The following is a 25920-nucleotide window of genomic DNA, read 5'->3' on the forward strand; positions in this document are numbered from 1 at the left end:
AAAGAAATATAATCCCCCCCCCCCCCCCCCCCAACTGTTAATAGCTTAAAGCAACACAGGAAGTGAGACTTACTAAAACCAGAAGTACATAGGGAATTGAAGAAAGCAGTATATAGTGGTCAGAAAGTCTGGTTTTAAATGGCTTAGATTCTTAGACTGTGCTGCAATAGCTTTGGTCAGGGCAGCTGACATCATCTTCTATGGCTCCTATGCCTTTTGCTTCACCTCAGGGGAAAGATGACACCTCAACAGCAGGACTAAGCTACTGACATTGTGTTATAGCACACATACTTTTCCTTTAGCTTCCACAAATGCAACTCCTTGGTCATCAGTAATGCTTTTTTCAGGATCAGGGAAAGATGATGTTCCAGGCAGCTAGTCCTGCTCACCACAGGGAGTATTAGTATTCAGGTAACTGGTGCCTTTCTAGAAGATGATCTAAGAAATAGAAAGAAACTTGGACATTTAGTCTTCAGGTTAATGAAAATGTAGAATACATCTGAAAGAGGCAAAACTCTGTCAGAACAGCATGCAAGTATTCCTAACTCTATATTCCTTCTGTTTCAAACACAGGTGGCTAAGTAAGCTGGGGATGGCTGTAGACCCTCAGGCACCCAATGGGAAGAATGAGGAAGGTATGCTCCTAACGATGGTTTCAGCATGTAACTACATCAGGTTCTTCACAGGTTTTGCTTGGCCAAATTTTTGTCAGCTCTTTTCTTTTAAACTGTCAGCTTGGGTCCTTCTACTGACTGAGCTCAGAGAAACCACACTGACACAGCACAGAGTAATCACAGAAAAAGAATGGTGAGAAACAGTGCTACTGAGAGACACTCAGTGATCTTGCGAGAGGTGTGTAACTACTTTCTGGCAGTTTGCTGGCTTGCTAAGCCTACCAAGTGAAACAGCTGTGCTACTCTGGGTTTTGAGCTGGTAAGGTATATTACAGGAGTTGTGCTATGGCCTGGGAGCTCGCTAGCTTGGGAATATCTTGTGCAATATAGACCCTTCCCTACTGTCTCTTTTGTTCCTGTGGATTTCAACAGCAGCAATGTTGGGGGGCTTGGTAGTGGTGTACTGAAGCCTACAATTTTCTTCAGAGCCAAGCCCAAGAGTTTTAAAAGTTCCCTAGCAATTTATTTATTGTCTTAATTTGCACACTGACCTAATAGATCGTTTTGGTGGTAGGATACCTGCACTTGAATCACAAATCTGGGCAGGGGACAAAGCAACTGACCTGTCGGAGTGCTTGGAAAAGTTGCTGGTGAGGACACATGTGCTGGGAGCTGTTTTAGAATGAGAAGTGCTGTGGGTAGTATTATGTTAGCAAACCAGGAGATGGACTCTGACCTGGTGTGCTGGTTGACAGCCGGCTGAATATGAGCCAGCAGTGTTCCCAGGTGGCCAAGAAGGCCAATGGCATCCTGGGCTGTATCAGAAATAGTGTGGCCAGCAGGAGCAGGGAGGTGATTGTTCCCCTGTACTGGGCACTGGTGAGGCTGCACCTCGAGTCCTGTGTTCAGTTTTGGGCCCCTCACTACAAGACAGACGTTGAGGTGCTGGAGCGTGTCCAGAGAAGGGCAACCAAGTTGGTGAGGGGTCTGGAGCACAAGTCTTGTGAGGAGCAGCTGAGGGAGCTGGGGCTGTTTAGCCTGGGGAAAAGGAGGCTGAGGGGAGACCTTATGGCTCTCTACAACTGCCTGAAAGGGGGTTGTAGTGAGGTGGGTGCTGGTGTCTTCTGTCAGGTGGCTGGAGATAGGACAAGAGGAAATGGCCTCAAGTTGAGGCAAGGGAGGTTTAGGTTGGATATTAGGAAAAATTTTTTTACTGAGAGGGTTGTCAGACATTGGAATGTGCTGCCCAGGGAAGTGGTTGAGTCACCATCCCTGGAGGTATTCAAAAAGCGAGTGGACGGGGTACTTAAGGACATGGTTTAGTGGGCATGGATGACGGTTGGACTCAATGATCTTGAAGGTCTTTTCCAACCTAAATGATTCTATGATTCTGAGGAGTATGTATCTTCTGGGCTTTTGACCCTCCATTTTTAGAGTATTGGTACCCAGTACCTTTTTTAGAACTGCTCAGGTTGTGAAGGAGCTGTCATTATGAAGAAGAAACGGGTATTTGTAGTAGTATGAACACTTAGGTGATGCAGCCTGTTTTGTCTAATCTAATTGAAATGCTCCTCTCTGCATTCCTTCTGCTGTTTCCCAGAATAAGGTTGTGGTTTATATCCAGGCTTTGGACATGTAATTCCATTATTGATTAGTTGGATCTGGTTCTGTTTATACTCTGGCTCCATTTATACTCTGCCATTAAAAATAGCTTTGGGGCTGGTAAACATAGATACCACTGAATTCTGGAGATTCAGCAGGTCCCATAGATTTCTTTGGTTTTGGTTCATGGTTCCTCTTTATTTCTTGTCAGGAAACTTGTTAATTCCCATATCTCCAAATTCTTCCAAAATGCCTGTGTCCTTTTGGAACCCAGTTTTGCATCAAACCAGTCTGAGATAATCAGGATAGAATGCTATATTGAGTATTAGGCTGTGTAGCAAGAACTGCATGGTAGTTGTACTTGGGGAGGAAGTGTCCAAACGTTGTCCATGTTTTCACAAAGGAGGAGTTTGATGGAAGATAAGGATGGTCAAAATTCTATATAGGAAAACATTTTTTTTTTTAAAGCCTCAAAAAATGTAATATTGGTTGTGTTGGCTGAGTCAAGAATTATAAAACAATTTGAAATGAGTCAGTCCACTAATCTTAATTAAAAAAAAATTGACAGAAAGATACAAAATAATCCACTCAATAACCTCTGCAGCAGGTTATCTAATTTCCCTGCAATAAACATAACATTGCCAAGATTTCGTCAGCTTTTAAAACTGGTGGCCCATTTTCCCTTCAGAAAAAGCACTCTGATTCTGGTGTCAAACACCACCTCGTCTTTCCATGTGTGTTTTGTCACAGGTGTCCCAGCAGCTGCTGTGAGTGTGGGTTCAGCACCCCACTGACATGCCTGAGTGGATGTGGCCTTGCAGAGGCATTGCTATGTTTCAGAAAAATGCTTTCATTACCCACAGTCACTTCTGTTCCTGCTGACCTCGTTCTCCACTCTGTATCACACACCATAACTCTTCAGGAGGGTCTTGGTTCTTGTTATGGCAGTTCTTGTGTATTGATGTACTTTCTATGCATTTTAACCTCACCCCAGCAACCCTGTTTGCCTATTTAGAGTATCAGAAACAGCTGTCGATTCTTTTTCAATTCTTCTGTGTGCCTAAAAGGGGACCTGTAGAAACAATAAGCTCTTTACTAAGATTTATTCAAGAATGCATTAACAGAGCCTTAGAATTTGAGGTAGGACTTACTGCAGCCAGTCTCAGTCCTTTATACTAAGATGTGCCAGCACATATTTCCAGTAACAGAATAGCAACTATGCTATTAAAAACCCTATAATTCTGCAAACAGTATGGGGAGAAAAGTAATGTCTTTAAGTTTCACTCTGTTAACATCTTAGAAACCTCTTTATTGTGTATAAAATTTTTCTCTTAAAACTTTGTTGCTGTCACACTGTGTTTATTATAAACCCCCAAATGACATGCACAAAAAGACAGCGTGCGGGTTTTAATTTAGTTAAAAGATGAGACAATCACAGGTGATTTCCCAGAGACACACTGCTTTCTAGAGGTGTGAACTCTTGAAGTCCAGCTCTTACAAAATGCTCCCTGAATATAAACAGCCCTCGCCCACTTGGGGAGAGAGCTGGAGGGTTGCTTCCCCTGGAGAGACCCAGCTGCTCTTGGGCAGCACAAGCAGAGCAGAGTGCTGGCTCCCGTGGAGACCTCGGGGGCAGCGGCTGCTCTTGTGACACTTGGCACTCGCTCACGTTGTCCTCATTAAGCTCCGACTATGTCTTTGCAACCTTTCTTGTGCCCAGCTCAGTTGGGTGGGGGTGAGCGCTGTCACCCTTCACACGTGATGGGTGCAGGGCAGGACGCAAGCACTTGCTCTTATAAAGGTTGGATGTGAAAGGCTGATGCGGGCTGGGAGATTTAGCAGTGGGAGGTGACCTTGCCCAGTGGTTATGGCTAGGCCCTGGGAATAGGAACCAGCAACTTATTACCTCCTCTTTTCTGTGTTTTATTTTATCAATGATTATCACTTCATTTAATCCACTTTTAAAAAGCTTCTGAGAAAATGGTTTCACCAGCTACAAATGTAGTTGAAAGAAATAAGATCAGGACTGCCTCTCTGCCACATGTCAAGAGATACCGAGGCTCTATGAGTTTGCTTTTTATTTAAAAAAAAAAAAAGATGAGTGGGGTGTATAGTCCTAGAGTACTGTGCTTACTTTTAGTACTAGCTTTGCGCATGTACTGCCATGCCGCGTGGCGTGCCTATGTGAGTTACCATGTGGTGATGGAAGGCTCCCATGAGGCTGCTTTGTGGTTTCCAAAGCACCATGCAAGAAATCTGTTTTCTCCAAAATTGCAGCCAAAACACCAATGCCTGTTGCTAGCTCCAAGAAAACTTACTGATTACAGAGATTAAGGGACAGCATCTACTACTTGCAACAGGTCTCCCTTAACTTACGTGACAAATGATGCAGCCTTTCTTTTAAGGCTGCAAAGGGAGGTAAAAAAAATCCCACCCCAAACGTATTTGTGACGTTATCTGGAGCAGCGCCACCTGGTGTTTCCTGCCATAGCAAATTAGCAAATTTTTTTACTTATATAAAAGAAAAATATTGCCATGAAATAGTGTAGCATTACCACAAATGGGTTAATTTTCACTGTAGGAGACACTGACTTGTTACAGCATGGTCCTCAGCACAGAACAACCTGCTTGGTGATCTTTCGTTACCACAGTGTTGCGAGGAATAAATGAGTGTTGCTCTAACACTTTGTTTTTGCTCATTTTCCATGTCTGCCTCAGAATGCTACAGCGAAAGTGAACATGATGATCCAGAAATAACAGACACACCACCTCCCCCCTACACAGTCCAGCCACCACCTCCTCCTTCGGTAAGTGTTGCAGTAATTAGCTTGTTTCTTGTTGCTAGCCAATTGGAACAAAATTTTCTTGAGGTGGTGGACCTTTGAGGAATAACCTGTAACAGTGGCTAGAAATGTTTACCCTGTGTAAACATGGCCGGTAAAATGAGGATGCACTGACTGCCCCTGCCTGGTGGCAGAGCACCCAGTTATTGCAGCCTGCCCTGCTGGGAGCCCCGCACTGTAAAAGAACAGCTCCTTCAGATGGAGGCATATTTATCTTGCTGGAGAAAGGAAGGTGTCACTCTACCTCATATACACGCTGTGTCTTTTCTTTACAAGGTTTTTAACACACTGCCATAACCTAGTTTTTCATACTTTTTTTTTTTTTTAATCCGTCCCAAATCTTCTTTCTTTTTGTGACCCCAGTAGCGTAGCATCATCCAACAGATTTGTATTTATGTATTTGAGTGAGCTGTTCTTAAGAATGCTGAATTTGAAGCGGCTTTTGAGGCAGTGAAGTGAAGGGAAAGAGGCTTCTTCTTATAGTGATAAAATTGGTTCTTTTCCTCTACCTCTGAAAAATAGACTATAAAAAAAGAAAATAGGCATCCTCCCAAAATCTATGCTATTTTTCTCTCTTGCTGTAGCATATTTGCCCAGAATATTCCTTGCTGCCTCGCTTCATTTCATAAATTAGAATAAGCACTATGCATCCTCATGTGTCTAATCAAATTGACTCGCCTAATTATTAGCCACTTATCTCCCTATTAATCTTGTTTCTGTATTGTTTTTCCCAGTGATCTCATCTCCCCTTACATGTGCTTTAAGATATGAAGTTTATTTAATTCTGTGGTTAGAAATGAGTAATCTGGTTTGAGATGGTAATGCAGCTGAAATAAGGAATCCTGAGTTCAAGCCTTTCCCATCTGAAAGTTAACATCGAGGGGTATGCAGTAATATACTTGGTACTTAATCATCTCATCGCACCTCATGGAAGGGAAGTGTCTGCTGCCTCCTTGGTGTGGTACAGGTTCCTGTATGGCACGTCGAAATGACATCCAGTAGCTAGGGTGGGCGCAGAGGCAGTGAAGCAGGGACAAATTTGAAATATACAGATGAGCTGGAGAAGCTTGTGTGGTCACAGGCAATAATAAAAGGAGATGTCATGCACAGGGTTGCCTGTGTGGCAATCTCTAATTAGCTCACATAAAGCTGGGAGCGTATGCCACGCTGTCACCCACTTGCCCCTTTCTGTTTCAGTCAGGTAAGTCAGTCTTCATTTACTCTCCTGAAACAGTTGTGTAATGCTAATCACCATAAAACAATCCACCTGGCACTCGGGGGGGGGGGTGTTCACCGCTGTGTAAAACGTGATTCCTTATTGCCTGTATTAACTGTAAGTTAAATGTGGCAGAGTGGCTATAAATATCAGAGAAAATAGGAACCTTGACAATAAATCTCCAAGAGTTATTCTGGGCCGAGGGCTGATAATGAAGCATCTTGAATTTTACATCTCAGTGGCTTGCCTTTAAGAGGCTGTAGATGTCTTTTCCATCTGCTCACCTCTGAGTGAATGCCTGCATTTTTCCAGATGATGAGTTTTAAACAGGTGCTGTTTTTTAGCTTTCTGTTTTTCTGGCTTCCTGCTGCTTGTCAATCTGTTGCTGCAGAGGCGATCTCTGGTTGTCTCCTTCCCATACGCTCTTCTTGAGTGCTGACTTCCACGTTTTAGCAGGGGACACGTGGGAGGCAGGCAATGGTGCAGGTGCCGAGGTGTCCTGCTTCCTCAGCCTTTCCCTTAAAGGTTATCTTTCCTCCAGCCTTTACCTCTCAGCTGATTTCCCTTCTCCTTATCCCCAGCTTAAAATCCCTTCCCCCATGGACAAAGATTAGTGTCTCCTGAGCAAATTTGTCGTCTTTTCACTCCAGAATTGGACACTGGAATAAGCTCCAGCTACCACGGGTCTGCCCTATGCGCAGCTTGCTTATGTGGTAGATAGGAACAGTTAGGTACCAATGCAGCTGTGATTGACTGCAAGTCAGAGCCTCCTTTTAAACACCTGACTTAATGCCCTTTTCCCTTCTGGACAAGTACTGGAGCAAGAAAACCACTGGAAGGATTGGGAAAGCCAGCTTCTACTGGAAAGTCAATTCTAGGAGTGGAGCTCTTGGTTGTCTCAGGGAAGGCTGGTTAAACATTGCTTGGTGCCTGTTTATTTGATGTGGAGTTTTTGAACCAAGCCATGAGGTCCCAAATGTGTGATGAATTTGGGTTGATACTCTGTGGGTACACCACTTTTGGAAGGCCTGCTTGAATCTTTTCAGATTGCTACTGGAAGAGACACTCACCCTGGAAACCCAGCCCAGCATTAAGAATGCTGCAGGCATTGACTAGGGTTCATTTCTTTTTATTATTTTTATCTTCTTTAAAAGTTGTACTTCTTCCTCCCGAGTGCCAAAGAGATTTTGCAAAATAGGAATTAGGAGCTATGGACATTTTGGAAAATCAAACCAATGTTGTCTTAAGCAGAAAGGTCTCCAAATTTCTCGAGATCAACTCCAGTCTGAAAACTATTAGTCTGGAAACTAGTAGCCAGCCAGGTGCAGGCTCTTGTTACGTGTCAGAGCAGCAAACATTTTGCTGTACTTCTAGCACAAAGTTTTCACTTGCTGTTCTGTTCTCTGCTGACCCAAGCCATTTTGAAACTTGACAAAATAAAAAAGTAGTGATCATGAGCTTTCTATGTTTATGCATGCTTTGGGTACTGTGGAAGAAAAAAAGCAAGTGAAGAACAAGTAAATTTTAACATCTGTAGGACAAAAGTTAAACTGACCATCTGTATTAATTTCTCCACATGTGAATGGATTTATAGTTCAAAAACCAGCAGCTATGTTGAGACAATACATTGCAGCAGTCCCAAAAGAGCAGTTGAGGTGTTTCGTGGTGATAATTTTTCTCTAAAAAATGCCTAGAGACTCATTGATCTCCAGTGGAATCCTTATGATCTGCTGGCTCGAGCATCTGCTTTTTAAAATGTCCCCAAATGGAGACTTATAATTATATGGATGATTGCAAAACTTCCAAAGGAATGACTCGAGGAAGTTAGGTAAACATTTGTCATGCCAAAGAAAAAAACCACCATAACACATACGTAGAGAAAAAGAAACATATTCTGGCAGTCATCTGTATTCTCACCCACAATTTTTTATTTAACACACAATTAAAATGAAAATAAAGATATATTCCACTCAGTGAGGCACAGTTTTTATTTCACTTTCTTTTGCATGGACGCATGCCAGAGAAATAGAGGTGAGATCTAACATCTTTCTTTCCTGTCTTAGAACAACTGAAATTAGACCATCCACACCATGTGAGCGAGAGCTTTTACTGTCCAGTTGTTCTGCTTGGCTGTACAAATGCTTCAATTTGTCTTTGCGATAGGAACTCTTAGATAAAATGCTTCAGGTCACCTGTATTCCCAAGGGTGTTTTTATCACTCGTACATGTAGTTTATGACAACATCTTATCCTTTGCTTTAGGATGCATTTGTGAAGGTTTCCTTTTTAAAAACAAAAATCCTCCTGAAACACAATGTTGTACTTTGCGTAATAGGAATATAAATGAAGCCTTGTCCCACAGTGTTTGGGACAGTCTTGGAGGAATGGCTTTGAAAATTTACAAAAGTGAAGAAAGTGCTACAAACAAATGGTGACCCACAATGTGATATTGGTCTTTCTCATCTTCTGAATTTATTTGTAGCTACATGGTACAGCTAGATTAGAAGCACAGGAAGGCAAATTACTTCGCTTTTTTTAATGTAAAAAGGAAGTAGTATACATTACAGCAACACTGAATTGCAGAGATTCATGTATCGTAATCCAAAATATTGTCACTCTTGGTTTGCTTTTATAAATACATCTTATTTCTAGTTTACCAGGTTATAAATAAGTATTCCAGGCTAGTCTCTTTATTGTGTTTGCAGCTTGTCCGGGTTTCCCTAGCAACACTTTCTCAGCAATTTTCAATACTTCCAGTCTATTTATCATCTGTTTTAATCCTTACACAGATCTATTCTACATATGTATTGAGAACAAAAACTTGCCAGAATTGTGGTCCATCAAGTCTGGTATTCTGATTCTGGCATTGGCCAGTAGCAGATGATTTGTAGGAGGAGTAAATTTCTGCAGTAGCAGATACGAGAAATCTGGCTTTTGTATCGTGATGATCTCGTCACGGTTTCTAATAGTTTCTAAGAACTTCACTATAAGGCTTTGTCTCCCCTTGTCTTCCATTACTTTATTACTGTCAATTAATCCTCCTCTAGGTATTTGTATGTATATTTGTGTATGTATTACTTGTGTATTTGACTCTCTTGGCTCATCTTTTCAGTGGTGTTTGGTGGCTAAGAAGCAGACTAGTGCTAATTCTTCTTGTGTGAGTTGCTTTTGGTGACCAGATAATAGTACAGCTCAATCAATGTAAACACCTACTGTAGACAAAGAGCTGGGCACCTATTTGCTTGTCTGGGAAGCTAAATACTTTTCAAAACTGTTCTTTCTCTCATCCTTTCTTTCCAAGGAATTGTGCATCTATCATACCCTCTCTCATTCGACTCCTAGCTCCTAATGATGACTGTTAGAAGTTCCTGAGACCTCTCTGGTTGTATGCGCTCTTGTCGAGGCAGGGTGACAAGTACAGTATGGAGGCCCTCTAGGATGTCTTAATGATTTCTGATGTGTTTCTAGTGAAGTTTGGGTCCCTTTCTAGATTCATAGGCTGAAGGATGAATCTTAGCAGGTGAATGAGCAACACAAATCTTATACCATTCCCCTTTTCTTGCCCTCTGCCCTATGACTGCTTTTTCATTCCATTAACTTGCCATCGTATTACCTATCAGCCTTCTTGTCTTGGTGAATGACTAATTCCTTGAACGGACCAGGTAAAATGCTTTTGTGTGCTGAGAAGGTCAAGGTACTTCAGTGCTTGGGCCCATTTCTCTCTATCTGTGGTTATGGCATTGGTGTATTTATTGAATGCTTCAAGACAACTTCATGTTCAATGGCTAATTCAGAGTTTGTCTTCTGCACTCTTAGACTAATGAAGTGAAGACAAAATAAAGAGTGAACGTGAGTGTGAGACCTAGCATGGAAGGCTACATTCAACACAATATTTTCCCTTGGTCTTTCGTTTCTAGGCATTGTCAGGTTTTTATGGTTTACCTCTGGCTTCCTTGTGGCTTAGTTTCTGAAGTTACTGCTCTGTAGGAGATTGGCTGCCATACCTCAAGCTTGTTTGGATGGATAAGTAATCAGATTACATCAATTTTTGGTCAGTTAGTGTTTCAGCTGCATATCTATAACATGTAGAACCTAGGAACAGGAATAAATTGGAAATATTTTTTCTCCCCCCCCCGCCCCTAATTTGTTTTCTGGAAAGCAGGATCAGCAGAAGTCTTCTTTCACCTCGACTCTGTCAAGTGAAGCATCTTGTTCTCTCTCCTCTCCTGAAAGCACTTTCAACTCCCAAGAGTCATCTTCTTCCTTGACATCCAAAGTGGTTTATTCCGAGAGGCAGTCCTGGCTTGACCTAGTTAACAGCTCTGCCACAGAAGAGGGTGATCAGCCATTAACTTTCTGCGTACAGATTCACTCTGATGAGCCACCAGAAGTAGACTGTGGAGATGCGGCAGAAAGCCAGGAGGGCCAGCTTTCCAGACCCAGTGGTGGATCCCAAAACTCTTTTTTAGGTCCGGATACACATTGTCTAGCTGTGCCAGATGCAACAGGACAGAGATCACTAGCCAAAGGTGAGCTCATGAGAGGAGATTTTTGTCTGCAGAGCCATACAATGTGGGACTTCAGGGGTTTTCCTCAACTTCCTTTCCACTTCCCTCCTTTATGTTCTCCACTGAAGAGTTTTCCAGTGGCACACCATTTATAACGAACGTTTGGCTTATTGCACATTAAATATATAACCTAGTATCTAATTGGTAAGTATCTTTACAGCTTTTCTCAAATTTTACCTATATGTTAAGATCATGGCCCCTGTATAAAATCTTAATATAGACATATTTTTATTAGATTTCTTTATTTCAGTGCAGCTGTCTTTTATTAGGATTGAATGCAAATTTTAAAAAAGTGTGTGACAGAACTGGCACCCTAAGCAAAATGGCTTATGTAGGAAGTAGTTAACATGGGGTGGGGTTAGGTCAGTCCAATTTTAAAAATAAAAGCAGTTGCATTTAGTTCCAGTACATATTCCCTATTTGTTTCATTGAGCTTCATTGTAATCAAGGGAAAACTGCAATCCTGAATCAGAAAGTCCATTAAGACTGGATTTTGCTTAAGCAAATATGAATCTGCATAAGTATCCTCCTACTGAAATGTACTGCTAAATTAAAAAGGTGGCATAGTTCCAGAATGCGGTCATTGTTACTGTTAATAACTCTCCTGCCATAGCGAGGCAATGTGTCTTGCCTTTTGAGCAAAGCTGCTTCTTCCTGCATCAAAAGCAGCTGAGAAGTGTAAGAGGCATTTCTGGCCTCTGAATATGCTGAAATGAGAAGATACTCAGCATCCTGCCTAAAGAGCTAATACATAAGGAAGCAAAAATGTTCTTGTGCATCAGCTCTACCCATGATTCCAAATCCTTGTAAAGATTTGAAGTGAGTACTTTGTTGCTGAAAGATCAGTGTTGCCTCAGTACAATGCAAAACAGAGGTGCATCCAAAAGCTTAGGCTGAAGGTAATGCAAAGATGGAAAGAAACAGCACTGGACTCATTGGGAACTTAGGGTATTTCTCTGTAGGTGAACTTGGCACTGATGGAAAAATGATAGTATAAGGCACATCAGTTACATTGTCAGTCTCCCAATTGTTTTACAAATATCAACAGTTAGCACCCCTTTAGTTTGTCATGTTTTTCTAATTTTACAAAAGAAAAAAAAGAAATTGAGCGAAGTCCAGATTTTAGCAAAAGTGAAAATTAATTCAGCGTCTTTTGCACTTAGCTTCATTATCCATCTTCTAGGCTGCTCTGCTAGAGACTTCTGTAGCAATGAAGATTAGTAAGAATTAAAAGCGAGAGCGAGCATATGTACTAATTCTATGTGGCGGAAAAGAGTGGATGTTTTGAGAGAGTTACTGTGGAATCTAATTCCCATAATCTCTGGCTCTGCAAGTAGTGAAGAGGCTGAGGCTGGCAGAAATGGCATCCCTAATGAGAATGTCACAAAGATGTAGTAAATGTATTGCCTTCTGTAATTTCACCTTCTGGGTTAAATTTGACTAAGTAATGCCTTTGGGAAACATTATTAGGTACATTCATGTGAATTGTTGGAGTATAGGTCATATATGGCATGGTGTCTTATAGATCCTGTTGAGCAAGATTCAGTGGTTGCTCTTCAGAAATCCAAACTTTTGCTTAGAATATGTTACTCTGGTATTGTCAGCAATCCTGCAATAATGCATAGGTTAATGCTTTCCATCATAACTGTAAGGGTGACAAGTACTTTTATGGATGGTCATAGAATTAGCATGACACATTCATAATCCTTTAAAGCATAGTTCAATAGGCCTAATAATACTAGCCAATAAAAATGGGATTAAAATGTAAATCGAGGTACATTTTGGTATATTCCTGCTATTTGCAAGGCAGTTTAATTTTCCCAAAAATATTCCTGGGGAAATGAATTCTTCTGTTGCTCACTGCTTAGCTGATGGCCAACCCTGATTGCAGAACACTTCCATCCTAACCACACCGATGATCTCTGATGGAACTCCAGAAATAGATCATTTCAATGAAACAGTCACTATGGCAACTGTATAACCTCACTAGTTACTGTCTGCATCATAATCCGTTGTTGAGCAAGTAAGATGTACACCATACACACATTTTTCTTTCCTTTATCAGTCTGCATATTATGGGGAGGGGTTGGAGAGTGTTGGCATGTGGGGCCTTCCCCCACAATGGCCACTGAAAAAATAAATGAAATAATTTGCAAGGAGATTAGTTAAGCTACTTCAATTTGAGAATGAGGTAGAAAAAAAGGATTAACGTAAAATAGCAATTCAGTTCCAAATGGAAGTTATCAAAAAGGATGCAATTCTGATTCTGTGGCTTATCCCCCAAGAATTTCCCCCTTCAACTAGTTGATAAGGATGTGCACAAACACTGTGAGATGAATTCAAATTGTAGGGTAAAAGCTAGCTGCAAACCCTCATGATTTACAATAATGAGTGAGAACACCCTTGTTATCTGATGCGAAACGAGAATGCATACCTCAATACAATCCATATTATTTGCTTTACAATGCTTCTGAATAGTGCATTTCTGACAGCTCGTCGTGTTTCAGAGTGATGATACTGCGTCCAGGAGGAGATAGGTCCATCTTGCATTGGCATCTGTCCTGGAAGTCCATGTCCCATGTGCGTAAAAAACAGCCCTGCTGTTATCAGACCAACTGTGTAGACTTTGAACCCACTCCCCCCAGAGCCTTCATGTGTGTCCATGCTCTCTTCTTCTCCTTGTGAGGATAGAAAAAAACCTGTCTCACACTCTGCTTAATGGCACATTCTGCTTTGTAAAACTCTGAGTAATTTTTGGTTGTAGCTGATAGCAGCCTCGAGCTGAGGTGAAAGTTTTGAAGAACTGAAGAGTACTTTTCTTGGCAAAAGTCAGAAATAGAGGCCAATGTGAGAAAAGTTGGTACCTAGAAGGAAGAAATAGTAGCTGTGACTTTGTGGGAGGAACTTATCATGAAAATACAAAATAGTGAAGAAACCTCAGTGATGAGCTAAACAATGAAAGAATAGTTTTTCAGAGATAAATGGACGAATCTCTGCAAGAGAAACTACAGATTCAACTAAATGATCATGGATTATTCTTTCAGTGAAAATTTATGTAATTAAACCTGCTAAGCAACTGTAAGTGTCTGGTGCAAGGAGGTCTACCATATGGTATTTTTAATGACCTTTCCAGTCACTCTTAGTGGTGTTATGACCATTCTCAGCCTTAATTCTCAGCACTGATTACTGGGAAGAGGTTACATACCAGAAAGTAATACAAAGGTACAAAAAGGAAGAGTTTAACAGTTTTCTCTTTGAAAGGAGATCAGCATTATGTTTCCATTTACTTTGGGGGAATATTCAATACTTCTATGTTGCAGTTTACTACATGCACAGTGACAAAGGATTCAAAGCTGCCTGTGACACAAAGAAACTGAAAGGTAAACAAGAAAGGGTTGATAATACAAACAACAATCTGACTACGTGCTCTGTATCCAGAAGCTGGCCTTGCCCTGTCCGGGATGGCTAGGCACGCTCTGCAGCCAAACTCCATCCTTTGTATTTCTTCTGGCAACCACTGGAACAAAAAGTATCTGACTATGACACACCACCATCATCATCAAAAACTATGATAATAAAAGGAAGCCACAGAAACGGAGAGGTTACTATGAAAGAACAGGAATGTGTTTTTGTATTTATTTCGGGATCTTCTACTATAGCAATAACATCCTTCTTCCTTATATTTTTCTGAGGGTTTTATGATCATGTGAAGTTAATGTGTCTTGGCAAGGAATTCTTATGGTACCACTTTGGGTTTATTTACTTTACCTTAGCTCACAGTAGCCAGTAGAAGATCTGGTGTATGCTGATATTTTGAAAAACCTGGAAAGATTTTCAAATACCACTTGAATTTTATCAGGGTTGGTTTTGTGGGAAGGAGCTGGTTAAGTAGGAGCTGGACGCATTCGATTCCTTCTTTTCTCAGAACTGACATCCTCTTCCCCTCTGGAGTCTGCCTGTGCCAGTAATAGTCAGAACAGATCCTCTGGTGTGCTCTGGCCCCTTTGTTCCTTCTGCAAAAGTTACAGAAAATAGCTAGATCGTGGCTGAGACTAGCCAAGAAGTATGCCTATGGTGAGAACAACTGTGTAAAGAAACAACTGTTTGAATTATTGTTTTGTTTCTCATCAAAAAGGCTTTAGAAACCACAGAAAACTAGGGTGTTAAGATTTTCCGCACTCTCTGAAAAAGAGATACTTATTTGTATTGTTTCCAGTTCAGTCACAGTTTGTTAAAATGCCATCTCTTACTGCTGAGTCCACTATAACGTTAGAGTCAAGAGCATCTAATTGCTGGTGATAATGTAGTTTTCCTGTTATTTTCTCCCACTCTCTCCTACCTTTAGTTCTGCATTTGCCAGTGAAGAGTTTGCCTAAGCTATGCCCTCCTAATTCAAATATTTCCTGTATTTTCTGTTCTGTAGTTATGTGGAAAATTGAATTTTCCCAAGGTGTCATCATATTCCCATTGAAAAGTCTACTACCTCTATGGAGAATGGATGGGGGGTGGGGTGGGTAGGTAGGTAAGGACAAAAGCGGTTTATGATTTTTTTCCTGTGTTCTCCCCAGCCTGGCTGTATATGTTGTCCCATTGGTATCAATAGTTTTGGCAGAATCAGAGGTGCTGGCACAGCTACAAGAAGCTCGTAAGAGTAGGAAAGGCAGGAGGAAGATGCAGATTTTTTTTTTCCTGAGATTAATACACAGCTGGAGACCTGTGAGATCTCAGAGAATAGGAGAACAAGTATTTATAGTTCAGCTTAGATTTAGTGAGATATGTTCTGTTGGAGGTGGTTTTCAATGCAAAATGCTCTTTCTGCCAAACATTGCCGATTTCTATATCTTTACCTCAGGGAAACAATCAGCTTGATTTTTCACAGCTGCTTTTTGAAAAGTTCTGGATAATTTCACTTTTGCAGGCGTAAGGAGCATTAAAGTTGAGATTTGAGGCAAGCTCCTGTATTGCTGCTCCAAGGTGGGGGGTCTTAATACCTTAATGTCTCCCACCTGTGGCAAGTTGGCCAACAGGAAGGTGGAAGCTGAAAATTGAAGAGGTGAAGAGCTGGCGCGTTGAACCTCTGGCAGCTTGCTCTGGTCTGTGATATCTCCTGTTTCGAGGGAAATTCCAGATAAGTGGCATCAAGCCACAAAATTGTGTTTTACTTCTCGTGAAACAGAATTTATCAGAAGCTCTGACTTGCCTGAAATATTACTTTATTTTCCTCACCCCGATTTAGAAGGTCTCTTTCTCTTGAATGTTAAAATATCTCAGGGCAGAAGTTCCCTTTTTCTCAGGTCACCACTGGCTCTCTTCCACTTTCCCCACTGCAGAGTCTGACAAAGTTAAAAGAGCTATGTAATACTACAGAATTTTTCCAGGAGTGCTATGAAGCTTTAGCAGCTGTGAGGCTTGTGAGTGAAGGGCATGGTGCAGGATCCCAGGAAGACTGATTCTTCCAGTGGCATGACTCAACAGAAGGGCTTATCGTTTATACTGCCAAGGGAAGGGAAAAGTGCACAATGCACATGTTCTGCTGTGTGTATGTACGCGCTCATAAATGCACACAATATGTAATATCCTTGAACTGTTGCTGTTTGTTCCTTACTACTAATCCCTCAGTAGGTCCTGAGAGAAAAATGAGTGTATTTTATCTTTAAAATAGGATGAGATAAAGAAGTGCTGTAGTAGCACTTCAGTTTGCATGCCTGAGACAGAAAGTGCTTAGCTTCAAGAGTACTGGTGGAAGAGATAACTGACAATATTATATTTTGAAGTGATTTGGAATGTGCCTGATGTTAGCTGTGTGACCCAGCTGGAAAGACTCACCCCAGAGCAGTGCTAGTGGGGCCCAACCTGTCCATGTTATTAAGAATTTTTGCCAGCGGAATATATCCGTCATTATAAACCTTCAGAGGTTAACAAAGCTCGGAGTAGGGGTGGTATATTTATCTTTAGGAGGCTGACACAGACAATCTGTTCATTTTTACACCGGGGCCTCCGCTTGTGTACTATGTGGTTTTGCATAAATTTTTACTTTGTGATGGAAAGCAAATATTTCGTAACAATTCAGTAGTATAGTCTAGACAGCTGAGGTTTCATAGGAGGAATCCAAATCGCTGAAGCTTAAGAATACAGAACTGGTGAATGCCTGTGCTTCTGTTAGAGACTTGCTCATCTGCAGGTCAGTGCTCTGACTCCAGGTGCAAGGGAATTAAGGAATACCAAGTTCTGGGAAAATGCACTGTGAATGTTTGAATCTGGAGAAAAAGTCCAGTCTGTGGTTAAGCCTTGAGTCACTTTGCTTTATCTCTATTATTCAACCTTTATTTTCTCTCAGGTGTTTTGTGGGGGAAACGTAGTGCTTTCTTTGTTTACTTTTGTGGCATTAAGAGGTTTGTGAAATACTGTAATGCACCATTGTGTGAGTGAGGAGAAATATATTTTCTTATCACAAATCATTTTATTGGGCTTGTTAATTTATTGCTAGACATAATACCTCTCCTCTTCCTCCATTACCTCTACCCCTTTCAGATTTACAGCATCAATCTAGTGTGTTCAGTGGCAGCTTCAAACCTGCACGCAAAATATGGGCTTTTGCTTTCTGAGCTTGGCTCAGGGGAACTCAGGACATTGAAGGTGAAAGTCCAGATAGGTATCAGACAGTCTGGCCTCAATTTATAGAGGTTTATTGGCAGGCATACTCTTTGTCAATAGCAACAGTATCTGCTTCTATACAAAAGCACAATATTAAGATACTGTTTTGTTATTTTTTAACTGTTGTGGGAGAAGTCCACTGATCATCAATGTAAACAAAGATGGAGGCAAAAGTACTGTATAACTCATACCTGGCTCTACACAGCCTCTAGTTTTCAGTCACCCTTGTTTTCCAACTGTTCCCTGAAATCCCGTTTAGCTGCTTTGCTGTCACACCCTTTATCCACTCGACCTGAAGAATCTGGCACATTCCCTTCCCCCTGGAATTACCTGACCCTGATCAATCTTTTGGGCATGGGAGTGGTGGAAGAATAAGAAATGAGAGAGGAGTTTATGGCTGCAGTCTTGAAAGAATGCAGGAGCTGAGTGCACGCTGCTGGTCAAGTGCATCTTCTGGGAGCCTTTTGCTGGGCTTTTCTGACTTTGCTTCCATCGTTTTCTGTGCTGAGCATTAGTGTCCTTACCTTCACCCACAAGTGCACAGAAGCATGGAAGAAGAGTGTTCAGTGAAGGTGTTTTCTCATGCTAGCTGCTTTTTAACCCTTTTAGGACACTGAGGAGCATCGTGAGTTAGCATCAAAAAATATCTGGAGCAGGGACCTCATGTTGCCCATGGCTCGACTATTTTTTAAAGTTGCTGGACAGGATCAATGCAATTTTTTTTGCTTCTTATATACTCTTTCCTGGATATCTGATAAAGGTCAATTTATCTCTCAAAGTGATACTGTGTACAGTCCTGATGGGTGATGACTACAGTAGAGCTGAGCCAGTTCTGTGCAGGAGCTGGCTAATGAAACAAACAGCTGCTTCATCCCAAGAAAGTAGGCAGGAAACTAGTTATAATAACGAGCCTCATGGCATACTACTGCCGTGTATTTTGCCTTACACTTGCATTTTTTTCCCTATTTCCTGCAGCTTGGTAAATATACAACAGTTGTGCTTTTCCTCCCCCAACACTGTACCAATGTTGGAAGCTATATTTAGTTCTTGTCAAGTTACAACAGGGTTTTTATAATCACAAAGTAGTGGAAAAAAAGGCCAGCAACACAGTGAAGGCAAATATTTGTAGCATATCACAAACCTTTGTTGTAACCTAAATATTTAGAAAGAACAAGGGTGTAGGAGGATGCTGTAGTTTTTAAAACATGGAAAAGATAAGGAGCAGCCTCCTAAATGTGCTGACATGTTGGAGAAGTCGTTTTGCTGCGGCATGAGTGAGCAAAAGGACTTATTCCTTTTGTTCAGAAGATGTTTGCTGACTGAAGATGATTTAGAAAAGTCAATGTTTAACTTTTCATTCGAAGAAAAAAGTGTCCAGCCAGTTTGACCGGCACATGGAGGACTGCAGTCAAGAGAAACCGCCACCACTGTCCCCAGTGAAATAAAAATGAATGTTATCCCAGTGGATCTTGAGGGACTTATTAGCACCTTGAAAACACCAATAACTTTAGATTTTCCTTTAGCAGCCACTGAAGTAGAAAAGCTTGCAGTGTGGACTGAGGGACAAGCAGCGAGTTGTGCAGTCTGTTGCTGAAAATGGCCTTCTGCCAAAACGCCCCTATATATGCCTGGTACATTTTTAGTTTCTGACTGCGCATTTTTAAGTTGTTTTATTCTGAAAAATGCCTTTGCTTCAATTTTTGTCTTATTTTATGCTATTTCATTCTCAGCTGTTTACTAGCTTTTCCTTTCTGTCTTGGAAAATGGTGCTGCAGCTTGGGAGCCATCAGAATAATTAAGGTGGAGATAATCAAGGCTTTGTTGAGAGGCATCACAAGTAAATTCTGTGCTGCAATCTATGAAACTTAGGGGTTAGGCATCAGGTGCCCGAAAGGCTCCTGCTTTAATCTGTTTTCTGGGGATCTTCTCTTGGGGCCCCTGAAATGTTCCTATGTTTCATTTTATTGGTCAATTTTTTTAAACTCTGGTTTCAATAATTACCAAAACCTGGCAATGAATCAGTATGCCAAATAGAATTTGACCTGTGAGTTGCCAGGTAGAAATGTAATTCACTCTATGCAGCATGTAAGGAAGGGTGTATGGGTGTAGATGTTATCAAAGTTGTTTTCATTCAAATGTAGCATTACTGATGCTTTCAAAGGCTGTGATATATTCAGAGCATTAAAGCAGCACTCAATCAGTGGAAATACATGTTCGTATCTGTTTGGATCACGACCTGATTCTTAAAAACATTTGAGTTTGGTAGTATGTCTTTCTCATATGTGTTATTACCCTATAAATTACCCTAAAAATTGCCCTTGATTTTGACGCTAATACCATTACTTTTTAACTCGGCTAAGAGCCTTTCTGATAGCTGAACTTAACATTTCTGCTATCTGCTTCCACATTCACATTCTCATACCCAATTTATTCTTTTCTTTGCAGAACAGGAAAAATGTGATGATGATGAGATGGAGCGACTTTACAAGTCATTAGAACAAGCAAGCCTGTCTCCCATTGGTGATCGTCGGCTGTCAACAAAGAAGGAGCTTAGGAAGTCATTTATCAAACGCAGCAAAAACCCCTCCATTAATGAGAAACTCCACAAAATTCGAATGCTGAACAGCACATTAAAGGTGAGGTTGCAGAGCTAGCCAAGGAAAAGCCCGAGAGAAAGAAACAGTTTGGCTGAAAAAAGAAGGAAGCCTAGACTTCAGCCAAACTCTAATTACATATTAACTTAAAGCCCCAGAGAATTTGGTTAAGTTTTTGAAATTGTTTTCTACTTCATTCTGAATACTGATCTGTGTTTTGTTGTTCAATTTGAACTGGAAGCAAAGGCAATAGTTCAGAAGGGACTCTTCTTGCAGAAGTTCCAGCCCATTTGGAAAATTTAATAAAGAAAGCTTCTCTTCGTTAGCTGGAAAACTTGCAAGCTCAGCTGAATGCACTAAACAGGGGAGCCTTAAAAAAAGGAAGAGCAGACAAAGTACATTGATGATAAAGGACATGAAAATGACCCTGAGCCAAAAAAAGTTTTCCTTATGTGATTATTGGAGAATGTGCAGGATGTGCCAAAGCTATTGTAAAGACCTCCTGTAACTAAAATATTTTTAATAACAAAAGCATCCTGCTTTTATGTTGGAAATGTACCATGAACTGGAGGGGTGGAGGGGTTCAGGGTACATTCCATGAAAGGGCCAGTAAATCTGTCTGGAATATGGGGATTTATGAGGTTGTTTACTTGCCAGCATCAATTGTCACAGGATTTCAAAGCCTGCTTCTGAATGGTACCGAGGGAAACAGAAAGCTTAACCATACAATTTAAATTGTAAGGAGAAGAAAGAATAAGTGCAAACCTGGGGCTTCACTTGTTTCTTTTTATATGCATTAGAAGCAGGAATTGAGTATCTTGTTTCAAGTGTGTGTATTTGGCTTCAGGCACTGTAAGCTGGAGAAATGCCTGTAAAAAATCTTATCAGCACAATCATTGATTTGACTATTAGTTGCAATGGGAGGCTTGACTTTGGCACCCTGGCCTGTGTTAAAATTCCTGAAGGTACAGTTGAAAAGGCAAGTGGGAATATAGGCATTCTGACTGGCTCCATACGAGACCTGGTGAAGTATCTCCTCAGTATCAGAGTCTTCAGTGACATGGTACTGACTATAGCAGTATTCACCTGCATCAGCAATAAAGTAAGCCCATCATATAACAGAAAGTTCGTTTAAAAAGTATGTCTATTTTATGGCACAGGAAGCTAAATATAGAAACATACTGCAAAGTTTTCCCTGATAGAAGCCTCCCTAGTAAATCTAAGAACCAGTTAGGACAAAATGGAGTTCTATCTCGTGGGACAGTCAATTTCATTAGCATGGAGCTGAATGGGAGCCTTACTACCAGACATGAGCAAGGAGGACAGCTTTGCATTGATTTAGCACGAGAGTATTGTATAAGTTGTGACGAGCAGTGTTTAAAATCTTAGGCTTGTCTAACACTTGTATTTAATATGGAAAAATCATTTTTGGAGTGTTCATAATGTATAAAATGTGTTGATCTTTTTTTGCTTTCTTCAAACTAAGAAATTGGAGTATTGACAAGACAAATATAGCACAGACATTTTCTCACAGACACAAACAGAGTTCTATACACAGCAGTGTTTAAGTTAGCCTGTCTGAAAGGCAAATGCCTGCAGTGGGAAAGTGGCATATTCTTTGCATCAGTGGGATTATGTGCCTTTAAAGTCAATTTTCTTAACGTATAACATGAGAAGTGAGGTAATTGGAAATGATCTATTGGAAATTTAAAAATCAGGAGAGTTTTGCATCTGATCCATATTTACTCTGCTTTAATTAAAACCCTATTAGGTTGAGAAGTGATTTATGCAAGATTCAGTGCAATTTTAATTTTGAACTTTTGACTCTACACCTTTAACAACAGATTAATGTTGCTGCCACAATATATCATTAACAAAACATGCTTTGGATAGCTTGGAAGAGAGGGAAGCTGTGTGCAAACGCATCACAGGCTTAATGAATGCAGGAAATAGATTTAGTGGTACAGGAAAAATTCCATGGCATGGCTTTTTGCCACCAAATTTATCTGCTGGAAATACTCTTCTCTCCCTTCTATCTCCCTATCTCCTCTTCTTCTCTCAGGCTAACTGCACGCACCTCTGCATCAATGCCAGAAGCCTTCTTACAAGGGCTGGCACTAGGTCTTGAGGGCAGGACTTGTGTAAACCAACACCTGAACAAGCTTTTGTGTTTAAAAAGCGGCACAGGCATCACAGGAATTAGAGTAGGTGACAGTTCATTAGAGTAGTAGTGGGATATGGACATCCCAGCAGCTGATTGCTACTATCAGGAAGTGTCATGAGCGTGCGGGAGTATTTTCAAGTATTTCAAGGCAGCCACTGGCACAGAGTGTCCTTGGGCTTGATGAAACTGGTGGCAGTAGGAGAGGATAGTTAAAACTATTCCACTGTTTTCACACACAGACTGAGGGGGGATGGACCCAGGTAAAAGCAGTAAAGGTTTGTTAGTGCCTCCATTAAGAAATTGTAGCTGCTAACTAGGGCTTCTCTATCTTGTGGTCCACTGCACAGATAGGCAATAAGGGCTGGAAAAGCAAAATGGTTTGTTGTGTCAGAAAATGTGAGGGCATCAATGAGTATAAATACCTAAAGGGAGGGTGTAAAGAAGACCGAGCCATGCTCTTTTCAGTGGTGCCTGGTGTCAGGACCAGAGGCAATGGGCACAAACTGAAACACAGGAGGTTCCCTCTGAACTTCAGGAAACACTTTTTTACTCTTAGGGTGACCAAGCACTGGCACGAGTTGCCCAGAGAGGCTGTGGAGTGTCCATCCTTGGAGGTATTCAAAACCCATCTGGACATGGTCCTAGGCAGCCTGCTCTAGGTGGCTCTGCTTGTGAAAGGGGATTGGACTGGATGATGTCCAGAGGTCCCTTCCAACCTCAACCATAATGTGATTCTGTGACATAAAGGGTCTCAGTGTCCCTATATCAGTGACTGTTCACATCTTACCATTGAACCAGGTTGCCTGCAATATACGATCTGAGCTGCTTTTGTCTAAAAGTAGAGATCAGATTTAGTAGTAGTAGCTAGTAGCTGGCGGTAGATGTATTAGCAGCCACGTGTGCTCTAGCAAGTCTACTGCTAGTGCACAGATTATATCCAAAATTATTTTCTGTCTAGCTCCCAGAGAAGAGACATTTATAACATGAGCACAGAATAAGTATTTTTTGATGAAAGTTGGAACTGGTGTGAATTACAGAGATAAATGCTGTTGTGTCTAGTTTAATGCAAGTACTAACTTGTTGTGAGACAGCATAACAATGTCTAATTTTCGCATGAATCTTCTCTCATGAAGTTTTGCTATGAATCCTATAAAATAAAAAATCTACATGAAATCATAATTTTGCCTTCAACTGGGATGAATTTCTGCTGTGGACTTAATTTTGATGATCTACATTCTAAAAATGGGAACAAGTTGGCAGGAGGATGGATAATTCGCCATCTCCTTGTGACATAGAGAGTGTTTTTGTTACGGACAATTAACTTGACAGTTTCTATGGGAAATAACCACTTGTTCTCTTCCTAGTGTAAGGAACATGACCTGGCCACAATTAACCAGTTGCTAGATGACCCAAAGTTGACGGCAATGAAGTACAGAGAATGGAGGAACACAAACATCATGCTGGTTCAAGATATTTATCAGCAGCAGGAGGTCCAGGACATGTCCACAGAGAATAGTGAGGAGCAAGAGATGACTCCACAGCCTATTGCTGAAAGTGCTATCTGAGGCCATGGTTCAATGGTTCATAGCAAGATTTTTCTCCATGGGTCTTCACGTACAGGCACTTTAAACTGCTGCATTTTGAGGTTTGTTTTTTCCAAGTGTTCTGCGAAAGGAAAACAACCCCTTCTCCAAAGCTTTAATTCCTCTTGCAAAACTCATGTCAAAAAGGCAAACCCCTCAAATTAAAAAAGCATGCCTGAACCTGGGCTGCATACCTAAGAAGAGTATTTTGTGAAGCAGCAAAGAAATGTTTTTCCATCTTTGGAGAAGTAAATTAAACATGTCCAACTCCTGGAAGTCACAGAACTGTATATGTACTGTATAAATGTGGGATCTTTGGGGTTGTTTTAACCATGTAACTTACTGTTAAAGGAAGCTAAAACAATGCCAACAGGATGTAGTCTACTCTCTACCTTTTTACCCTGTAAGGTAACCTAATGTATGCATTTTCATCTCTACCTTCATTCACTTTCATCACTCTACCAGTTTAGACTGAGTCAACTAGAATAGTAATTATGCATGCGTTTATACTACAGACAGCTGTCAGGCACCCTGTTTGTGCTCTGCCTGACGTTTTATGAGTTTCAAATTTATTTATGGGCCAGACCAAGGTACTGTCTTTCTACATGAAGAAGAGAAGGTCTCAGTGTTTGCTAACACGTAATTTACTCTTCTGTGAGGCAGCTAATGCTTCAACAAGTTTCAACTTTTCTTACGGACTTGGCAGAATTCCTTGGAAGATTATTTTCTTCTTTCTTATTTTTGACAATTGTAAATATATAAGGTACAAGTTCATCCCAGATTCCTACGTAGGAAGATGATCAAGTTCACAAGGCAGAAGCTAAATAATGAAATTCCTGATGTGGACCTGAAAGTGTAAAACATAGCTGCAAATATTTTTGTAAATATATGTCATTTTATGGCTTATATGAATGTGACTATGTACTGTGTATATGTTTTATTTATATATTTATATATGCTGAATTTCCTAATGTAGACAGGCACACATGGTCCGGACCCACCTAGATGAGAGTGCTTACAGGTTGACTTGAAATGCCTCTTTGTTATTTGTTCCATTATGAATCACAGTGGCTCTACAACAGAGACTATCCTGGGACATCTGCTATAACTTTTTATTCTGTCTTTCTAGCTTTGAGTTTTAGATGAAGAAAATCTGTACAACTTAGGGCAGGAAAATAAGTTTTCTGGGAAGTTTCAGGATTTCCCTTTGGGCAAACAAAAATAATTATGTTAAGAGTTTTTGCTGCAGGATCATGACTTTTTGGCTTCATTGTGCTCAGTACAAGGTTTGGAGTTTTTGCCTTCCCATCTTCTGCATGTGTACAAATACGAGGCACTTTGCAGAGTGCTGAATTTTGAAAAGCAAGAACTAGCCCATTGTTCTCAAATTAATGCCACTACAGGAACTGTGGCAATCTGCACTTCTGTTGGCTATTGTGTAAAGATATTCTTTGTCATTATTTTTCAACACAGTTTTATCTTTTAAAGCAAATTACACTATACAGATGCAGCCATATTCACCTGTCTTTATACATTATATGTTTTATCATAGCTTGACTGAGAGAACAAAAGTTAATAGTGTTAGTAGGAACACGTGAAATCTTTTCCACCTATGTAGTGATAAGTCTGACTGTTGATTTTGCATTTTTAACACTCGGCAGCTTTCCTTTTAAAATAGAGACATGAAATTATGTCCCAATGTATCCAAAAATGGCAGTTAAGGCTGCGTTGAGTGTGAGAACTGAGGAGCAGACGGTAAGCCATAAAACAGGAAAATCATCATATGAGCAGTACTAATTCTAAGTAGAAGTTGCTAGAAATTAAGAAAGATCAATAGCTGGTGCAACTTGGTTTAGAGTAATTGTGTCTTAAAAATTGAGCCCATTTAAGTCTTTTTTGGTTTTTTTTTTTTAACTTTTCACCATTCCCAGAAGACCCTCGAACAATGAACATCTGTGAGTGTCCGGCTCCTAACTGAAATTCTTCAAAGCAGATGGGTACATGGGAGAGGGATAGGCCCTGAATTTGACATGATGTCAATTAACCGCTGAGAGCACACTGAAAATTAGGAGTGTCGGGATTA

General features: G+C 40.7%; 1 protein-coding gene across 8 annotated transcripts in view; it reads left to right on the plus strand.

The window, feature by feature from the left end:
* IPCEF1 (interaction protein for cytohesin exchange factors 1) overlaps window positions 1-25694 on the plus strand; it is a 61812-nt gene extending 36118 nt beyond the window's left edge. For 5 of the 8 annotated variants that reach the window (XM_010581873.1, XM_010581876.1, XM_010581874.1 and 2 more), the window contains 5 exons: window positions 574-635; window positions 4935-5023; window positions 10434-10803; window positions 19942-20132; window positions 23619-25694. In XM_010581873.1, coding sequence (XP_010580175.1) covers window positions 574-635; window positions 4935-5023; window positions 10434-10803; window positions 19942-20132; window positions 23619-23819 — 913 coding nt within the window. In that variant the 3' untranslated portion in view covers window positions 23820-25694. The remainder of the gene's footprint in view (window positions 1-573; window positions 636-4934; window positions 5024-10433; window positions 10804-19941; window positions 20133-23618) is intronic. The other 3 variants (XM_010581877.1, XM_010581879.1, XM_010581881.1) reach the window with 2 other exon arrangements.
* The last annotated feature ends 226 nt before the right edge of the window (window positions 25695-25920 follow it).

This window comes from Haliaeetus leucocephalus, unplaced genomic scaffold (assembly GCF_000737465.1).
Source record: "Haliaeetus leucocephalus isolate CR32 unplaced genomic scaffold, Haliaeetus_leucocephalus-4.0 Scaffold819, whole genome shotgun sequence".
Lineage (NCBI taxonomy): Eukaryota > Metazoa > Chordata > Aves > Accipitriformes > Accipitridae > Haliaeetus > Haliaeetus leucocephalus.